At 34.8% G+C, this 19,314-nt stretch overlaps 1 protein-coding gene across 1 annotated transcript in view; it reads left to right on the top strand.

Annotated features, from left to right (window-relative positions):
* The window catches only part of LOC115222336 (ATPase family AAA domain-containing protein 2B), a 142,061-nt gene extending 123,752 nt beyond the window's left edge, over positions 1-18,309 (top strand). Inside the window, exons 33-41 of the mRNA XM_029792524.2 lie at positions 1,916-2,051; positions 4,079-4,165; positions 4,811-4,898; positions 8,713-8,834; positions 10,649-10,844; positions 13,466-13,577; positions 15,060-15,150; positions 16,421-16,475; positions 17,977-18,309. Of these exons, the coding sequence (XP_029648384.1) occupies positions 1,916-2,051; positions 4,079-4,165; positions 4,811-4,898; positions 8,713-8,834; positions 10,649-10,844; positions 13,466-13,577; positions 15,060-15,150; positions 16,421-16,475; positions 17,977-18,125 (1,036 nt within the window). The 3' untranslated portion in view covers positions 18,126-18,309. The remainder of the gene's footprint in view (positions 1-1,915; positions 2,052-4,078; positions 4,166-4,810; positions 4,899-8,712; positions 8,835-10,648; positions 10,845-13,465; positions 13,578-15,059; positions 15,151-16,420; positions 16,476-17,976) is intronic.
* Positions 18,310-19,314: the final 1,005 nt, after the last annotated feature.

Below are 19,314 nucleotides of genomic sequence, written 5' to 3'. Positions count from 1 at the left end.
TACTGTCATGGTTCACTGATCAAAACTAAATTTAACATAATCTTTAATCTTTGGTCTTAATAAAATAAGTATTAATAATGTAATTTAAGTAGTTTAATTAGGGAAGATTAATTATTAATCACTAGTTTTATTGCTTTATTTTTAAAATTTAAGTGCTTCCTGTCAGCTCAAATATTTAAAAGTGATATTATAAGATTGCAGGCTTGCTTGTATAACAGCTAAACCATGACACCCATCTGACTTTGTCTTCATTTAATATAGCTAAGTCAAGAGAGCTCAGCAGACCCATTTCTAGATAATCTAGTCTCATGAGCAGATTTGCACAAAACCACAAATTATACAGTTCTAAAGCAGTCTCTCTTAGTCACTCACCACTAATCCCTCTGACTTGAGTTAAAGCAATGTCATTGCTCTAGACATCAGCAAAGCCTTCAACTATGTCTGGCATGCAAATCTTTGACAGCATCTTTGACCTATGGACTCCACCTATCTCTTATATATTGGTTCAGTAGCTTCCTATCTGATAGCAACATGTGTGGAAGGAGCTCTTTCTGCCCCACTCATAATCAATTCAGTGTTCGTTTCACACTTTCATTCTTTTTCTTCTATAGACCAGTGATTACAGACTGTCATATCCAACAGCACATGCTTTTATGCACTAACTTTTCCCAGCTATGCATTATCCACATGCAACCTAGATACTGCATACCTAACCTGCATTTATTCCATAAGCAGACTTTGAGAGCATCCTCCAGTAGAACTATGCCAACCTTTTCTCTTTTAACAATAAAACAACTAAAGAAAATATCACTATTCTGCACCTCTTTCTCAATATGAGCAACACTCAGCTAGATCCCTTACATCTCCTCAAACATTGAGCTTCACTATAAACAGACAGTTTTCCTTGGTAAAGAAAACACTCAGCATAGTTAGAATGCTGCTTCAGCTGTATATGGTCAGAAAATAGTGTAATCCCTAACAGCTGCTGACTTTCTACCAAGCTCAAATGAGGCCCACAATAGAGTACTGCTCCCACATCTGCAACAATACTGCTGCTGCTGCTGCTATGCACACTGACATCCTGGGTCATGTCCAGGAAAGGTCACTTGACTGATTAGTGTTCACTTATTAATAGACATGCAGCAACACCAGGCTACAGACATGCTGTCATTTCTATAAAGTTGGCTGATTTCATACTTCCACCACCCAGGCATCCCTGACCTACTTGCTCTTCACCTCTCATCACCATCTAGCATCCAATCCCACCTAGCCTCACACTAACCACTGTGCTTAGTCTGTCTTCCCCCAGAACATCAACCCTCTGTAATCTGCTTGCTCATGCCTTTTCTACTGATTTACATGGAACTCCTTTAAAGTCTGCAAATAAATTTTTTTTTTTAAATCAGTACCCCAACATGGCCACAACCTTAGAGCTGAAACATGTAAAAGAGTATGGTTCCTACTACTCTGAACTAACAGCCTAGTTAACATTACTAGTCAACATGCAAGCTTCCCTTCCTCTTACCATCACTGCTGGGTCTCACCCACCAAACCCTGCGCTAAATAATTTAATCAAACATTTACCATAACAAAAACGGACTTGAAGACCTCTAGAAATCACTCTCTGCTGAATTGCATTAAAGATGCAGAATGTGTTAGATAGCATATACAACAGATGCAAGGTGTGTTAGCTGACACATGCAGAGATGCAAGTCATGTTGGATAGCATAATTACAGACAGAAGTGAGTGGGAGTGGCACATAATGTAGAAAATATGATAGATGAAACAGGTGGAAGGTATTGTTGGCAGACAGAATGGGTGGTACTTAAAGCAAAATATAACAATGTAAACTTGAAATGTAATGAATTACTTTGAGTATTAAACAAAAAGTAATTTTCATTTTCACACATTCAGTTTAGAATCTGAGAAAATGATATCAAATCTTGATGCAACCCTGTCCTATGGCAACTTTAAACATGTTGATATGGTGATTGAGGCTGTATTTGAAGATCTCAACATCAAACATAAAGTTATTCAAGAGACTGAAAAAGTAAATGACTCTTTTTTTAATTTTCTGTTGGTTAAAAAATTTTGTTCCTCCTCTCTCTCTCTCTCTCTCTCTCTATCTCCATTTCTCTCTCTCAGCTCATTCTGCTTTTGGTTCCTTTTCAAATCTCTTGTCTCTCTTACAACTTTCATTCACTCCAGTTGATTATATGCAAAGTAGTTAGTGAGTTCCTAAAAGATTTAATTTTAGAGTGGGGCATTGGAACAAGTATTTTGTGCGAAGGTTTGCCTGAAGGCAGAGAGCTCTTGTTGATGTCCAGTTAATTATACAAGTATTACTGCTCAATAAATCAGTGAAAACTCCAGATCCTGAAATCCACTGGACCAATGAAAAGAAAGAAAAAGCTACCCAGAGACCTAGACCTCAGGCTGACGCTGACATTGGATTCGATTATGAAAAGCTATAGAAAAAAAAAACGGACTGGCTTTTTGAGCAGAATATTTGCTATAGCCCATCATTTATATGAAGATAAACATGTACATGATAACATTTCCAAGCAGAAGCCATGAGAGCCACAACCTGGCACTGCATCTTTTTCTTTTTGCCTGTTGTAAACTTGAAAATTGAAGACATGATTAGCAATTTTGAATTTCTATGTATCACTTTTCATTTTGAACTTGACAAAGACAGGCAAACTGTCAAAATGTCGTTCAACCAATAAAACATCTATTGCAATCACCTCACACTCTTTGTATTGTCTATTTACCTTTGTGAGGAGTTATATCAGTCCTTTTAATATAATATTATGTATTATTATTGTCAGCGGCAGTGGCATGGAGGAGGAGAAAATTATTGCCTAGATCAATCTTAGTGGCATAAATAATATCATGATGCAGTTAAACTGAACAATAAAAAAATTATGTCCTATAATCAACAGACACGTTTGTCTAATTTCAGGCAAAATCAAAGTCATCAATGTCCCCATTGCGACTTCATAGCAAAATCCATACCTGGACTCATCATCCTTATGATACTTGTAATAAATGTAAACTCATGTAAAATATTTTAACATTGTAACCCTGCTAAGTATGAAGGAGCATCAGAGCAGATAACGGTTTAGCTGATGAGAATAACCATATGATATTAGTAATTATGACTAAATAAGAAAGAAAAGGATTCTATTATTATTATGAAAAAAACAGTGTTTTAACATGATTGAAAAGTGATGAACAAGTTGTTATGCAATTGACATCACTTCTGTCCCCTCAAAATAATGATCAGAAAATCTGTTTTTAAAATTTAGATTTTATTTTCTATGAAAATAATTGGTTTGTTTTTTTGTTTTAATTGGATTTACTGATAGAATTGTTAAATTTGGTGACTATTATAGTATTTTGAGCAGCTGTAATCTGTGAACCCCACTCATTACAGATTAACTGTTATAAAACTTGTGGTAATAAATTATTATGAATATAACTGACATAAACTTGAAAGGGTTAATGGTAATTATTCAAGATTTTATAGTAACTGCTTCAACTTTCTTTATAATATTAATTGTGATGTTTATATACTAACATAACATGGCATTCCTGTAAAGAACGATGTTACTGTTGTTTTAGCCCCGGGAAAACATCTTTTCCAGCTGGCCAACAACACACAACCTGTGTCTGTATATAGCATTTGCAAAGGAGGTCATTGTTCCCATCTGTAGCCTTATGTGATACTCATAGACCTAGGTTTCTGGATGTTATCTGTCCTCAGTGTGAGACAATCACCAGCTAGTGACGAAACTCCCTTGCAAATGCTATATATGGACACAGCCTGTGTGTCATTAGCCAGCTGGAAAAGATGTTTTCCTGAGGCTAAAACAACAGTAACATCGTCCTTTACAGGACTGCCATGTTATGTTGGCATATAAACATTACTATCTAGTACTGTTACTGTATTCCTCTCGCTCAGAGATTTAAAAAATATTAATTGTATTTTGTATTTTATCCTTTATTTATAATTATTTTTATTTCATGCTTTAGTTATAATTATGTCAATTTATTTTTTAAAATATTTTTCAGTATATCCCAGAACATTGTGTTTTTGCAACCAATACATCTGCTCTCCCTATTGCACAGATTGCAAAAGCAAGCAAAAGGCCTGAAATGGTATGTGGTGCTTTATTTTCTTTGAATAGAGGAAGGGGAAAAGTACATGAAAAGTAAGATTTAATTCATTGAAAGAACTGTAAATTGTTACAAAGCTGTTCTTTAGGAAAAGACATTAAATCTTAATCAAATATTTGGTTGTTAATTTTCTGTTCAGAGTTTGGTAAAAATTATTAGATCACATAAATATGGAGCTGCTTGTTGTGAACAAAAAAAAAATACTACAAATATCAGGAGTTGAGATTCTGGTGAGGTAGACTATTATATGAAATTCTTTTTTTTGCTAGATTATGTTGGCAATATAGAGTAGACTCTTTCATAAGTATTGTTTTCAGAATGACATACGATGATAGATACAACATTGTTTTGCACATTAAAAGCTATGTTTATTATCTTGTGTTATGAGCAGGGGGACATACTTCATTCATATTCAAATATGTTTATCATTTTTACATGCATAGCATTTAATTATGTATTTTACTTTAAAATAATGTAACTTTTTATCTCATGGTGTATAATAGAATTATACTAATTTTGAATTCAGTATAATCCTCAAAGGAGACTAAGAATGTTCACAATAGATAATATAATATGCTGTGTAGAGGGATGAATAATTACTCTCTGTAATTATATTTTATTTAAAAGGTAATTGGAATGCACTACTTCTCACCTGTTGATAAGATGCAGCTTTTGGAGATCATTACACATGAAGGAACCTGTAATGAAGCAATAGGTAAATGAGGTTTGTTTCTAATAGTAAGAGAGTTACATATATATATATATATATATATATATATATATATATATATATATATATATATATATATATATACTCTCCCCAGACACAACAGAATATGCTTCAACACACGAATCACAAAGAATCTTGCAAACCAAATCCAAAACCGAAATTATATATATATATATATATATAATTTCGGTTTGGGATTTGGTTTGCAAGATTCTTTGTGATTCGTGTGTATATATATATATATATAATTTCGGTTTTGGATTCGTGTGTATATATATATATATATATATATATATTTCGGTTTTGGATTTGGTTTGCAAGATTTTGTGATTCGTGTGTTGAAGCATATTCTGTTGTGTCTGGGGAGAGTCATTCTCCTTTGGTACCTCATAATTTAACACACTCACCTTAAAATTTCCACTTATTTCTTTTTTATTTGTCTAAAATTTTCGTTGCATCTTGCAACCTTTTCATTAGTTTTGTCTCTGTCCATTATTTACACTGCGTTCCTTTTTGTTTGTTTGTGCGCATGTGTGTGGATCAGTGTGTGTGCCTATACATGCATGCATTTATATATGTATGCATGTGTGTGTGTGTGTGCATATGTATATATTTATTTATGTATGTACATTTGTATGTATGTATTCTGCATATTCATGTTTTGCATGTCTGTGTTTGTGTTTTTATGTATGTGTGTGTGTGTGTGTGTGTGTGTGTGTGTGTGTATATGGTCATATGTTTCAGTCTTCATTTGCATATGTGTGCTTGTCTGTTCATATAACCTAAGTACCTAACCGTCTGTATGTTGATCTATTTACTTTCATATCCATATGCTTACATACATGTGCATATGCATATATATATATATACACCCTCATACATACATACATCTATCTACTACATAACAGCCCACTAACTATTCTACTCTACCTGTGTAAACTGTGGGTTTAGGGGTATGATATCTACTATGTATATTTCCTATTTAGTATTGGGGAAGTTTCATTTATAAGGACGTACTCCCGTCTTTGTCTGAGTGTTGGGTCCTTTGGGTGCTTGATAAGATGCGAATGTCAAGTTGACCCAGGGTGCTTTCATGTTGGTAGAGTATGGAGGACTGTTTTTTTGCTATCATATTGTCTCAAATGTTCATTTAGTTGTTCCGCAATGCTCCTAGATGTCTCCCTTATGTGTGTCATGTTCATGTCTTTACAAGCACCTTCTATGCATCTTATGCTGTAAACTACATTTCTAGTTATACAGTTAATGCCAGGGCTAACCCTACATGCCATGCAGTTATCATTGATGCATTTTAGTATTCTCAAAGGGGTATGTCCTACATAGTTGTGTCTGACGGAGTTCCCTGGCCCCTATTGCATGTGCAATCATTTCTTTCACCTGATTGTTGTTCTCAGGATTTTGGGTGGGTGCAGTCCAGCCACTCCAGTGCTCTGTGGTGCTTTTTTTCACTGCTGAGGTGATGGTGAGTAGTCTTCCCCTCTGTGACCTGGTGGGGCAGAATCTACTGAGATCACGGTCATCTAATTAGTCACTGTCGTAGCTTAGTCTGAGGAGGAGGCCCAGTTCCCTTGTGTTGACCTTACGGAACTCCACTTCACTCTCACAGATTACCTGAATGCATTTCTCTACAACAATAACAACAATAGGTACAACACAAGCATTACCACCACCACCAGCAACAACAACAACAAAGCCAGTAACTATAACAACAACCACAACGATAATAATACTCTACACTCTGTCTTCTATAACCTTAACTACAAATCTTATGACATGACAAGGATCTACCCCACAAACTTCCCCTTTAACAAAAGGGTATGTATCCCACCCCAAATTGACAGTGAAACAGAAGCAAAGATCTCCTTAGCTAGAAATAAACACCAACATATCTTAGACCGATACAACAAATCCACTAAAAAACATAGTGAGGAGGGGACCCATCAACTCAGTCCATCTGTTGACAAAGGCCTACAAAAACTGAAATAGCGAATTAGGAACAGAGAATTAGTGCGCCTCCCTACGGACAAGTCTGGCAGACTGTCAATAGATAGCTCACAGAACTATGTCCAAACCATGCAACAACACAAGAGTAGCATGAGAGAAGTTGCACCACAGGAACATGAAAGAGTGGAAAAAACCCTCAATGCACACATGGGAATGTGGTGCAACATACTCCAATCTATGAAAAGGACAGCATACAATTTCCAGGCATCCAACGATGATGTTCCTACACTATACAGGTTACGCAAAGACCACAAACCCTACATAAACCCTATCATGGGACCCCCAGCCAGACCAGTTTGTGGAGCGAACATCTCCAGCAACTATAGACTGGTTTACTTCCTCTCACAGGTATTACGACCTCTCATAGAGACGTCTCCAGATGTCTGTGTGACATGGGATCTCCTCAGTAAAATCAGTACTTGCAACCACTCCAACGACCTCACAGGTTGTGTAGTGGGTAGTATGGATGTGGTTTCACTCTACCCATCTATAGACATAGATTTTGCTGTGGAGAAATGCATTCAGGTAATCTGTGAGAGTGAAGTAGAGGGAACTGGGCCTCCTCCTCAGACTAAGCTACGACAGTGACTATTTAGATGACCATGATCTCAGTAAATTCTTCCCCACCAGGTCACAGAGGAGAAGACCACCAACTTCAGCAGTGAGAAAAAGCACTACAGAGCCCTGGAGTGGCTGGACCACACCCATCCAAAACCCTGAGAACAACAATCAGGTGAAAGAAATGATTGCACATGCAATAGGGGCTAGTGTAAAAACCGCCTTGAAGAACCACATGGTAAAGTTTAAAAAAAAAACTATACATGCAGGTTCAAGGTGCAGCCATCAGTGTCGGTGTAGCTGGAGATGTGGCCAGCCTCTTCAAGACCTGGTGGGACAGAAAACCTTTTACACTTTCGATCAGCTGTCAGAAGATGTGGCACTCACTGAGCCAAGTTCATTGTGCAGAATATTCTCGACTCTTTCATGGGATATGCTAATAGCAGTGGCTATTTGATTTATAGTCAATTGCGTGTCATCCATCACCATGTGGTGAACTTGATCAATGCTTTCCTCAGTGGTAGCAGTTGCAGGATGTCCTAAATTCAGCTGCCCACTTTTGCACTGTTAGTAATGTTGCAGCATCATCCCCTAATGTAACAATCATATCAGCACGAATGTCATTAGGGACAAAAACCTTTTTCTTCAGGTACTTGATAACACTACAATGCCAAATTTTGTCCATTTTCAAGAGAAGTCTCACTACTGGTTTCTTTTGAAGTCTTCTTTGAACAGTCAGATGTCAGTTTACTTGGAAAGAAACAATACATAGTCAGCATATGAACTTTTCAGCCCACTCTCATTCATATATATATATACATGTGTGTGTGTGTGTGTGAACAGTCACATATACTCTGCTTATCCCCTAGTTAGGTTTGCTTACTTTCAGTTCCCTCTTGATTTTATGTGGAAAGAACATAACTTCTATCTTTGTAATTTTTAGTTTCACCACTACAGCCACACATTAAATAATGTTATCTATTTCTGAGATATTGCTTATAAATAGGATTCCTCTGCTCATCTATCAATCCTTAAATATAAAGTATACATTGAAATTGTGTCGATCATCTCATTCTCTATCTGGTATTATTATTCTTAAAGGTAAGAAATATTAGCTAATTTGTACTATGTAATTAATTCTTTAAAATATCTCGGTTGCATAATGGTAATTTATGCCTTTATAAAAAAAGAACTTAAAAAGCATTATTATGTATTTTAGCACGTGCTGTCAGTGTGGGATTGAAACAAGGCAAACTTGTGATTACAGTAAAAGATGGACCTGGTTTTTATACAACCCGTATCCTAGCACCAATGCTTGCTGAGTGTGTACGTCTCTTACAGGTAATTTCTTCATTTTAGATTGACCATTAACTGTCATTGTTTTAAACTAGTAGCATAGTAATACATGAAATTATTATTATTACATATAACCTTAAGAGCCCTCCAGTTCCTCTATTAGATATAGGAAATATATGAATAATAAGCCAAGAAAATACTTACCTACATTGCCTTATGAGTAAATATCATGTGCAACACACACACACATTCACACCAAACATTCTTATATATGACGAGTAACAACATCTAGGCTGTATGTCCTAGCAAACCAACTCTGTGAACAAAGTACAGTTTCTGGTTGTTATAATCTTCATCAATCCTTCTCTGCAATCAATAGAGACTAATCACTTAGTAATGTATAACTAATTATTAAATGTCAAGCAAACATCTTTATTTTTTGCATGTTGTTCCCTTACTTGTATACAATTTTGAACCATATATGAAGTGACATCAAAATGTTCCCAAACTAGTTCTGTAGCACACCAACAGATGGCAGCATACAGTTGCATGCACAGTGAGAGCTAGCAGTGACCTTCATCACGCAGTGTGCTGAGTGACATTGCTGTGTTTACTTCTCAAGTTGTGGAATTTGTGCTTTTATGATCACATCTATGCTGTAGTCTGCTAATTTTGTCATGGTCAGAAACAAAGAGCCAATGTGAAATTTTGTGCTGAAATTTGGAAGTCTGCTACAGAGACATTGAGCATGTTTTGGTAAGCTTGCAGTGATGAGGCAATAGGTTGTACGCAATGTTTCAAGTGGTGTGAGTGCTTCAAAAGCCGAAGAACGTCTCTGGAACACCTGCCATAAGCGTTGTACCTGGTAATGTGGTATTGTGCATCAAGAATTTGTCCCCCAGGGCCAGGCCATCAATTGAGAGTTCTATTGCAATGTTTGGAAGCATTTGAGAGAGGACATTCAGTGAAAGCGACTGGATCTGTGGAGTGTGAAGAATTGGATTCTTTACAACAATGCACCCTGTCACTGAGCTCTCCTCACTCGTAAGTTTCTCACCAAAAACAACATGGTACAGCTTCTGTGTCCGCCTTATTCACCAGATTTAGCACTTGTGGACTTCCATCACCTCCTCAAGCTGAAAATGCAACTCAGAGGTTGCTGTTTTAACACCATTTCCAAGATCCAGAGAGAATCACAGGAGCTCCTTGACTCATTTACAGAAAACTACTTCCAGGCTGGATTCCAAAAGAATGCTGGGACTGTGTATTGCTGCACAAGGTGACTGTTTTAAAAGAGTTGATGTTAAAACTTAGGTAAATAAGTTTTTTTTTTATTAAACATAACTAGCTGGCGAACTTTTTGATACCACCTCATATATATATATATATATATATATATATATATGTGTGTGTGTGTGTGTATGTATATATATGTGTGTGTGTGTGTGTGTGTATATATATGTATATATATACATACATGCATACACCTTGTTTAAGTCATTAAACTACTGCGATGCTGGGGCACCACCTTGAAGAATTTTAGTTAGATGAATCAACCCTAGAAGTTATATTTTAAAGTCTGGTACTTTTTCTATTGATTGCTTTTGCCAAACTGCCTAGTTATAGGGATGTAAATACAACATCAGTTGTCAAGCATAGGTGGGGAATAAACACAGACACAAAGACACACACACACACATGGCAGATTTCTTTCAGTTTCTGTCTTCCAAGTCCATTCATAACACTTTGGTCTGCCTATGGCTATTGTAGAAAACAACTTGCCCAAGATGTCATGCAGTGGGACACGTACATATTTATTTCTTACATTTTCTTAACCTCACTATCCATCCCTCTTTCAGGAAGGAGTAACACCCAAACAGCTGGACAAACTCACCAAAAAGTTTGGTTTTCCAGTTGGCCTTGCAACTCTAGTTGATGAAGTTGGCATTGATGTTGCTGCCCATGTTGCTGAGGATCTTGGTAAAGCTTTTGGGTCACGCTTTGGTGGTGGAAATGTTGAGTTACTCAAAGAAATGGTTTCTAGAGGAGCTTTAGGTAAATTTTTTATTTCTGCTGTCTCACTTTTTGTATTTCTCATTTTTTTTTAGACTTGACTTTTGTTTCTCCATGCTGCCATAGTTTTAGAATAATCTGCCAACTTGGAGTTTTATATGTATTCGCAGAATTATGTTTGACAGCCATGTCTCTTTCCTACAATCAATCTCTACTTGAGTCTGTTTAATGTTTTCCAACAAATTGGGAGGATTAGAGGAACTTTTCTTATTAGTACAAACATTGAAATTATACAGCATGATGTATAATGTTGATGAAATTATATAGTGTGGTGTGTAATGGGGCCACTTGACAGAATCATTATGCATTTCACTCTTTCAGAGTCAATAAATAAAATACTAGTCTTGCACTGAAATCAGTTCCTTTTTCTCACTTTGACTTTATTTTGGAAAAAGTTCATCATCATCGTTTAATGTCTGCCTTCCATGCTAGCATGCATTGGACGGTTTGACAGGATCTCCTATGTCTATTTTGGCATGGTTTTTATGGCTGGGTGCCCTTCCTGACACCAACCACCCTGTACAGTGGACTGAGTGCTTTTTATGTGTCACTAGCACAGGCGAGGTCAGTTTTGGCATGGTTTTTACAGCTTGATGCCCTTCCAAATGCCAACCACTTTACAGTGTGGACAGGATGCTTTTTACATAGGTTGTCTGTGATAAAACCTGGAGAGGCAAAGACTTCACCAGATGTAAAAATGCCCAAATCTTGCTATATGTTATGTTGGTGCTCCAGTGACTCCATGAAAGAGCTGAACACCTAAGGCAAGCATGTTGCATATGCCTCATCTGCCTAATATTGCATATATCTTTTTCCTCTTGTGATGTTAATGTCACAGTTCAGACATTCATCCATCATTTGGCATTAGTATCTCCAGTATCTTTAATGTTTCCTGAGAGATGAGATGGAGGAATTCTCAAGCATCTTATTGGTTGCTAACAACAAGCCAAATAGGGCAACATACATTAATCCCTATGCTAGAATCTATAACACTTTGGAATGTGATCCTAGTGGTTGAGAGCCATGGGAATTGTGATAAAAATTGTCTTTTAATTGAACACACTTCTTTAGCTCATATCTCTGTGAAGCTGGGTGGTTGGACTGAACCTGATCCAGACTTTGCTTTGATTTTATTTATTCATTCATTCATTTATTTAGTACTTCAAGACATAAAGTGGCAGCAGTAAGGTCAATCAGTAACTGTACAACAATAGTTGTATTATTAAATTATTAATAGTAGCAATAGTTGTAAAAGTTATAAAAACATTGGAACTTTGAACACTATAAACAGTGTCTTTGATAATGAGCAAAATCCAAGAAACAATTTGAAACCTGACCAATAATATAAATTATGTCAGAAAAATTAAAAAATGCTGAAGTTGAAACAAGGAAGCTCCTAAAGTTTAAAACAGACCAAGTCTCTTATCACAGTTGTTTACCTTCTGTATAAATGCAAGTTTATGTGGTTATGTATGTCTGTTTAGCCTCAAAAGACTCTAAAATGGTGCACCCTTGAGAAAAATGAATTTGATTTTTGAAATCTGCATCCCAAAGAGAATGTTGTCTGTAAATAATAATAAAAAAATATAACCTGCCATGAGAAATGACTCAACTTTTAGATTGATAAATCTGCTCTCTGTCACCATCAGGCTGTTTCTCTTTTATGCCTTTCCTTCTCTCTATTTATTTACCTCAATCTCTGTCTCTCTCTTTCTCTGTTTACTTTCATTTTATGATACACTGCTATTATGCACAAAATGTTAGCTGACAAATCATGTTTTCTTATTGGATAAAAATTATTATACTTTAAACCTGTGTAATATTTTACTAAAATATTTCTGGAATAAATGAATCTCATAATTGGATTCAGCATGAAAAAGTACATCAATATACCAAATTTGAAAATTTTCACTTAATTTTAAAATTTCTAAATCTGTGACAGTAACAGAAAAGATCTCTCTCTCTCTTTCATTTTTCACTTTTTTCATCTATATCTATATATATTTGCTACACTCTCTGCTGACTTTGTGTGTGAGTAAGTGAGTGACTGAGAGAGGAATTTTATTAGAGTAACAAAGTGATTTCAAAAAGGTATGTAAAAGATAATTTATTTTAATAGCATACTTTTCTGTTAGTAAAAGTGTTTTTCCTTATACACACAAGCAGAGACTCACTTGATATGGAGTGGATGTTAAAAATTTTAATTGCAGAATTATTTTTTGGTGCTGCTTAAATCCCAGCAATGGATCACCCTTGGGTTAAACAAAACTGTCACTTTTACATCATAATTCCATAAAATGTGTTTATGGAGATAAAAATATTGAAAAAAATTAATACATGTCAGAGTGGCAAAGAAACAAGGAAGGTACCAAATGGACATGGGATATACTAGAAACAAAAGCTAAATCTCCCTTAAATCACGCACCTTTGCATCTGAAAATTATTTTGAAATTATAAACAGAAACAAATTGCAGATTTAATTTTTTAAACCGAATCATCTTTAATATTTTGACAAATCAAAAGCAACCACAATGTGGATGTAACCCCTATTTATAAAAACAAAATGCGTTGGGCTAATAGATTACTCTTTATTACTATTGCAGGTCGGAAGACTGGTAAAGGTTGTTTCCTTTATGAAAAGAAATCAAAAGATAAAACAGAAAACCCTGAAGTGGCTGAGATAATCAGCAAATTTTCTCTTGAACCCAAAGTTGTGTAAGTTACAAGCTACACTGTTTTGTTTTCAATATTTATCATTCTTTCAAGGTAGTGGTAGTGAGCTGGCAGAATTGTTAGCACACTGGGTGAAATGCTTAGTCACATTTTGTCCATCTTTACTTTCTGAGTTCAAATTCCACTGAAGTCAACTTTGCCCTTCATCACTTTCAGGGTCAATAAAATAAGTACCTGTTGAGCACTGGAGTTGATGTAATTGATTTACCCCCTCCCCCAAAATTACTGGCTTTGTGCCAAAATTTGAAATCAATTTTTATTATTCTTTCACTGTGTCGGCCATTCTCGGGCTCTGCTTTCAAGAGTTTTAGCTGAACATATTGAACCTAGTACTTATTGTATTGTTACATTTTAGTTTTGATGAAGATACACAGCTTGACATCAGTTTACATAACATAAACTCTCTCTCTCTCTCTCTCTCTCTCTCTCTCACATACACACACACACACAGAGATTATTTCTTTCTGATTTAATGTTGCATATGGATGCAGGTTCATGGCTGAGTGATTAAGAATTCTGCTTCTTACCAGGTTCAGTGTCATTGCATGATATTTTAGGCAATTATCTTTAACCTTGTTTAAACCTTGGATTGACCAAAGAATAGTAAGTGAAACTGGGTTTCCCAGAAACTGTATGGTAGCCCATCAGATGGACTGTATCTGTAAATCAAAGATACATCTTTGTCACATTTGTGTCTAATCAATTATGCTTCAGCCATTTCATATGCAAATTCAATAAGTAGGTCATTCAATTTCTGTTTGCCATGGACTTCTTGTCAATGTTCACATCAGATTTGAAAACTGACAGGAGAGTCCATCACAAGCCATCATGTTGTTTTGTTACACCAGCATGTGGTGTCCATTGTATATCCATATATTTCTTTTCCTCTATCAATCAGGCAGACTATTTCAGACACCTTTCACACCCGAAATCCTGGTTCTCTTTCAATCTGCTACAGCTTAGCTTTTATATGCACTGACTACAAAATATTATTGACAGCTAAACTATTCCATTTCTATATGTTTGGCAGATTCATGTATTTTAGACTCTTCTGCCATATGTCTCTTGCTTCTGTTACTATCTGTATTGCTGTGTATCTAGCTCACTATTTAACTTTATTGCTACTTAGCCTTTCCCTATATTACCATCGCTTTCTACTCAGTAATACATTCTTACAAATAATTTCCACACAAGCCACTAGAAAAATTGTGTAAGTTATATCTATTTCTTATTTTATGTATGTATATTTTTTAACATTTGGGAAAATATGTCTTTATATTTACAAATCTTATCACTTTCTTTGTTGTATGCTTGTCTTTGATCTTATCTACATCGTTTTATATATATATATATATTTGTTATATGTTTGTCATTAATCTTATCTAGATGAAGATTTCTTTTCTAGATTTGCATATTAATTACTATTAAATGCAACATTGATAACATTTCCATTTTATTTTTCAGAAATACTGATGAGGTTATACAATATCGTCTATTTTCTCGATTTGTCAATGAAGCCATATTGTGTCTTCAAGAAGGCATCTTAGCTAATCCTGTAAGTAAATTTCTCGTTTAATCCTTTCTTAGTCATTCATGGATACCATCCCCGCCTTTATTATACGTATCTATTTTAATAAATCTTTCCTTTTATTTTATTCTTTTGTTTTTGCCTTTAATATTTTACTGCTACAGTTCTGATAGTTGGGCTGACATGAACAGCAGTATTTACCAATATACTGAAATAATTTTAGAAAAGTCAACTTTTTTGAAAGTGTTGCTAGTCTGTGTAGTTCTTAATTCATCAGGAAGATCTCGAAACACTTTTGGCGGTAAAAAGAGACAGATTTTATGATACATTTGTATAGAATTAATCTTGTGCATATTAATCTAGCATATTTGGTTAGGATGTCAGTTGAGATTGTTCTAAAGCTGCTGTTACAGTGTGGAAATAAACTTCACAGTAATTTGTGGAAGAAAGTAGCAACCACCAACAGAATCTTGGTTGCCACATATGTATCTGCCATCCACTTTCCAGATATCCAAAAGGCATTTGATATTATTATTATGAGTATGCAATAAATTTGATGTATGGCTGCACATGCTATTTGTTCATGTTACAAAAAATATATTCAAGAAGAAATAGTGTATATGTTTAAGAACATATACACTATTGTGTATATGTTACTTTTTTGGGGACTTCACCTCTGAACATATACACTATTGTGTATATGTTACTTTTTTGGGGACTTCACCTCTGAACATATACACTATTGTGTATATGTTACTTTTTTGGGGACTTCACCTCTGAACATATACACTATTGTGTATATGTTACTTTTTTGGGGACTTCACCTCTGAAAATTCTTACTCTTATGTTTTCTTCCAGTCATCAATATTGAACACTACTATTATTAGAGTCCCAACAATCATGATTTTCATTATCATTAGTGTCACTTCCATATTGCCATGAAGCTGCAGATTGGCCGTATCTAATTATAACTGCTGCCCTCTTAATATCTTAATACATGCAGCTCTAAAATGTCAGTGCTAGTTCCATTGATACGTTTGGTAGTGTTTCTCACTATACCAAGTAATTTTGGTTGGAAATTTTACAATTTAATTTGTTCTTTTCAATCAAAGAGCATTTATTGTGGCATCAGCACTAAAGAACTTCTGTCAAATGAAGTAGTTATTGTTTTTACTCAAACTTCAGTAGTCTACAAGACAACCCTTTCATGTTGAGTCTGTTAAATCGTTTGTGACAATATGATTTTTTTGGCAAAACTTTCAATGTTCCCAATGTTTTATATATTATCATTAAACAGCTAGAAGGAGATATCGGTGCTGTCTTTGGACTGGGCTTCCCACCATTTTTAGGCGGTGAGTTATATCTATGTATACACACACATTTTTTAATTCCCCATCATTTTTTCTCTTTTTGATACTATACTGTCTGAGACTGCTCCTGGTCCTATCATACAAACTTCCTGCTTAAAATGATTTAAATGATAACCTTCCATAATAACTTCATATTAGTTTATGTTCTAAACAACAGCTTAACCCTTTGGATCCTTTTGACAAGCCTTACAGAGGGCATGCACTTTTAAAAAAAAAAAAAATTAAAAACAATAAAGTAATTACTTTACATATATAAAACTATGTATATTCTTGTAGGAAATTGAATGAACTAATACAATTTTCTTTGTTATTCAACTTTTTGGCCAATAGATTAGACCTGGTGTCTCCTAAGGGTTAATAAGGACAAAGTTATTTTTATTAAATTCTTCATTATTTTCAAAATTAATTGAAACACAAGCAGTGCATTTCAATAGAAGTTTGATATCAAAAAGGTTTTTAAAAAATCTAACCATTTCTAAATGGAAGTGTATATTAACATGTTTTTTTTTAATGGAAAGTTTATTGTAATATTATTTGAATTGTATTATGTCTTATGTGTATGATGTATTCTATAATTATTCTAGATTTCTATAAGTTTATTCAATAAAATGTCCCTGAAATATTCTGTTATTCTGTTTAATGAAATCTTTAATGATAATTTAACAAAACATTTTCCTTAATAATTTTGTTAGACAATTCTTCTGCAATATTTTCTTTGATTAAACCATTCTCAGTAAAACAATTCAATATCTCCTAATATAATAATGAGCGTAGTGTTTTTATATATTTGTGTGTGTGTGTGTTTGTATATATATATATATATATATATATATATATATATATATATATATATATATCTGTAAAATGATATGTGACAGTTATTCGGTAGCCAAGATAAAACTCTGAGCTTCAGATGCCGAGGTGGAAATCCACAACACCATCTCTTCGGGTGCAGGAGGGAGTAGGAGAAAGAGTATATAAGTGAGGGGAGAGGAGAGAAAATAGTAATTCAGTGAAGGAGAAGTAGTGAGAGTAATAGTCCTGATTGAGAGGGAGTGAGAGAAAGTAATAGCAATGAGAGAGAAGAAGTGGCAAAGAGCACATCATGTATCTTATGTTTTTCTCCGTCACAACATATGAACGAGAAAGGAAGGAGTGATAGATGAATAATGAAAGAAGTGGGTGCTGGCAAACCCAGAGTGGGATGATGGAAGTTCTATAGTGAAAAAAAATCAAACAGCATTTCAACTCTGTGTGAGTATATATGTGTATGTGTACAAGAGAAGTATTTGAATGGTTGTATCTGTGATCATTATGTACCTTATTTTGGTACATAATAATTTTGGTATTTCCTTTAAAGATCTTAACTGGTGTAATATTTAGTTCTACATAATGATATTTTGTTTAATGTTTCTGTTCTTTGTAATATGATTGTAATACTCTTTCATAAAACACTCTTCCATATATATTGTTGATTTTGTAGGTCCTTTTCGGTATGTGGATCTTCATGGAGCAAAGCAGTTAGTGGACAGAATGTCTGTATTTGAAAGTCACTATGGAGAACACTTCGCTCCTTGTCAACTACTGAAGGATCATGCAAATGACAGCAGTAAATTATTTCATAAAAAGTGATTAAAAAGTAATGTGATTAAACAACTAATATCAGAGTAATAAAGAATGTTGAACATTTCTTTTATTTACACTAAATGCAATATTGGTTTCCAATTTTGTTTAAAAAGAATGTAGCATAAATTATTGCTAAAAATACAAGAATTTAAGAAAACTATATTTGTAAAATAAAAATTATAATTTACTACATATTGTAATCTTAATATTTTTGAAACCTACATTTTTTATGTTGCTTTATGTCCACTTTTACCATACAAGCAAAGGTAAATAGATTTCGTAATTGTCAGCTTTTGCTTATTGTTGCTAAATGCTTTACACATGAAGCAATGAAACCTATTGTGGTTTAGGTACGTCATGGCAAACCTAGTATTATGGATTATCTCCATTAGTGTGATTGTCATTACCATTGCAGTCATCATTTTTATTTCAGCATCCATTTTCTGTGATACTCATCTTGGGATGAGTGGGTCTAGAATACATACATCTTTGATACTCAGTAGTTTCATGTGTAATTAAATTAACTTCTCTCAAGTCTTCTAATGGTCTACCTTTATCATGATGAATTTTAACTACCTCAAAGAGTTCCCTTGATTATATTCAAGGAGGTACCCAAAAGTAACCAGAAACATTCCACCCATTCCTCTGCAAGAAGTATGTCCATGCCACCTACTCTGTCACTGTTACCTTTCTAGAGACATTAGAGCAAAGAAACAGGCCTGGAAGAGTGGGGGCAGCAAGGAACTGTATCAGATACCCAGAAGGGAAGCTAGGAGACAGGTATATCTAGCCAAGGGAGAAGTAGAAACGAAGAAGTTTGTCTATGTTCAGCGTCGTGAGGACCAAATAAATGAAGTATTTCGGATTGCTAGGCAGTGTGTGAGAGAAAATTGTGATGTCATAGGAGAAAAATATGTTTGCATGGATGATAGTGCACTTGCTTTTAATGATTCTGCAAAAAAAGAGGCTTGGAGATGCCATTATGAAAGACTGCTGAATGTGGAAAATGAATGGGAGGAGGGAAACCTGCCAAATGTTGACCCAATTGAGGAACCAGCTACCCAAATCGACAGTACCCTGGTAGATAAAGCAATTAAGGATATGAAGACAGGGAAAGCCCCTGACCCATGAGGAATCACCACTGAGATGCTTAAAATATCTTGCAGTGTGGGTTATGGTCCAGTTACTCGTATTG

Source organism: Octopus sinensis, linkage group LG19 (genome assembly GCF_006345805.1).
Source record: "Octopus sinensis linkage group LG19, ASM634580v1, whole genome shotgun sequence".
In the NCBI taxonomy this organism is placed as follows: domain Eukaryota; kingdom Metazoa; phylum Mollusca; class Cephalopoda; order Octopoda; family Octopodidae; genus Octopus; species Octopus sinensis.
The sequence above is the reverse complement of the archived record's forward strand: the minus strand, read 5'-3'. Positions and strand labels throughout refer to the sequence as shown.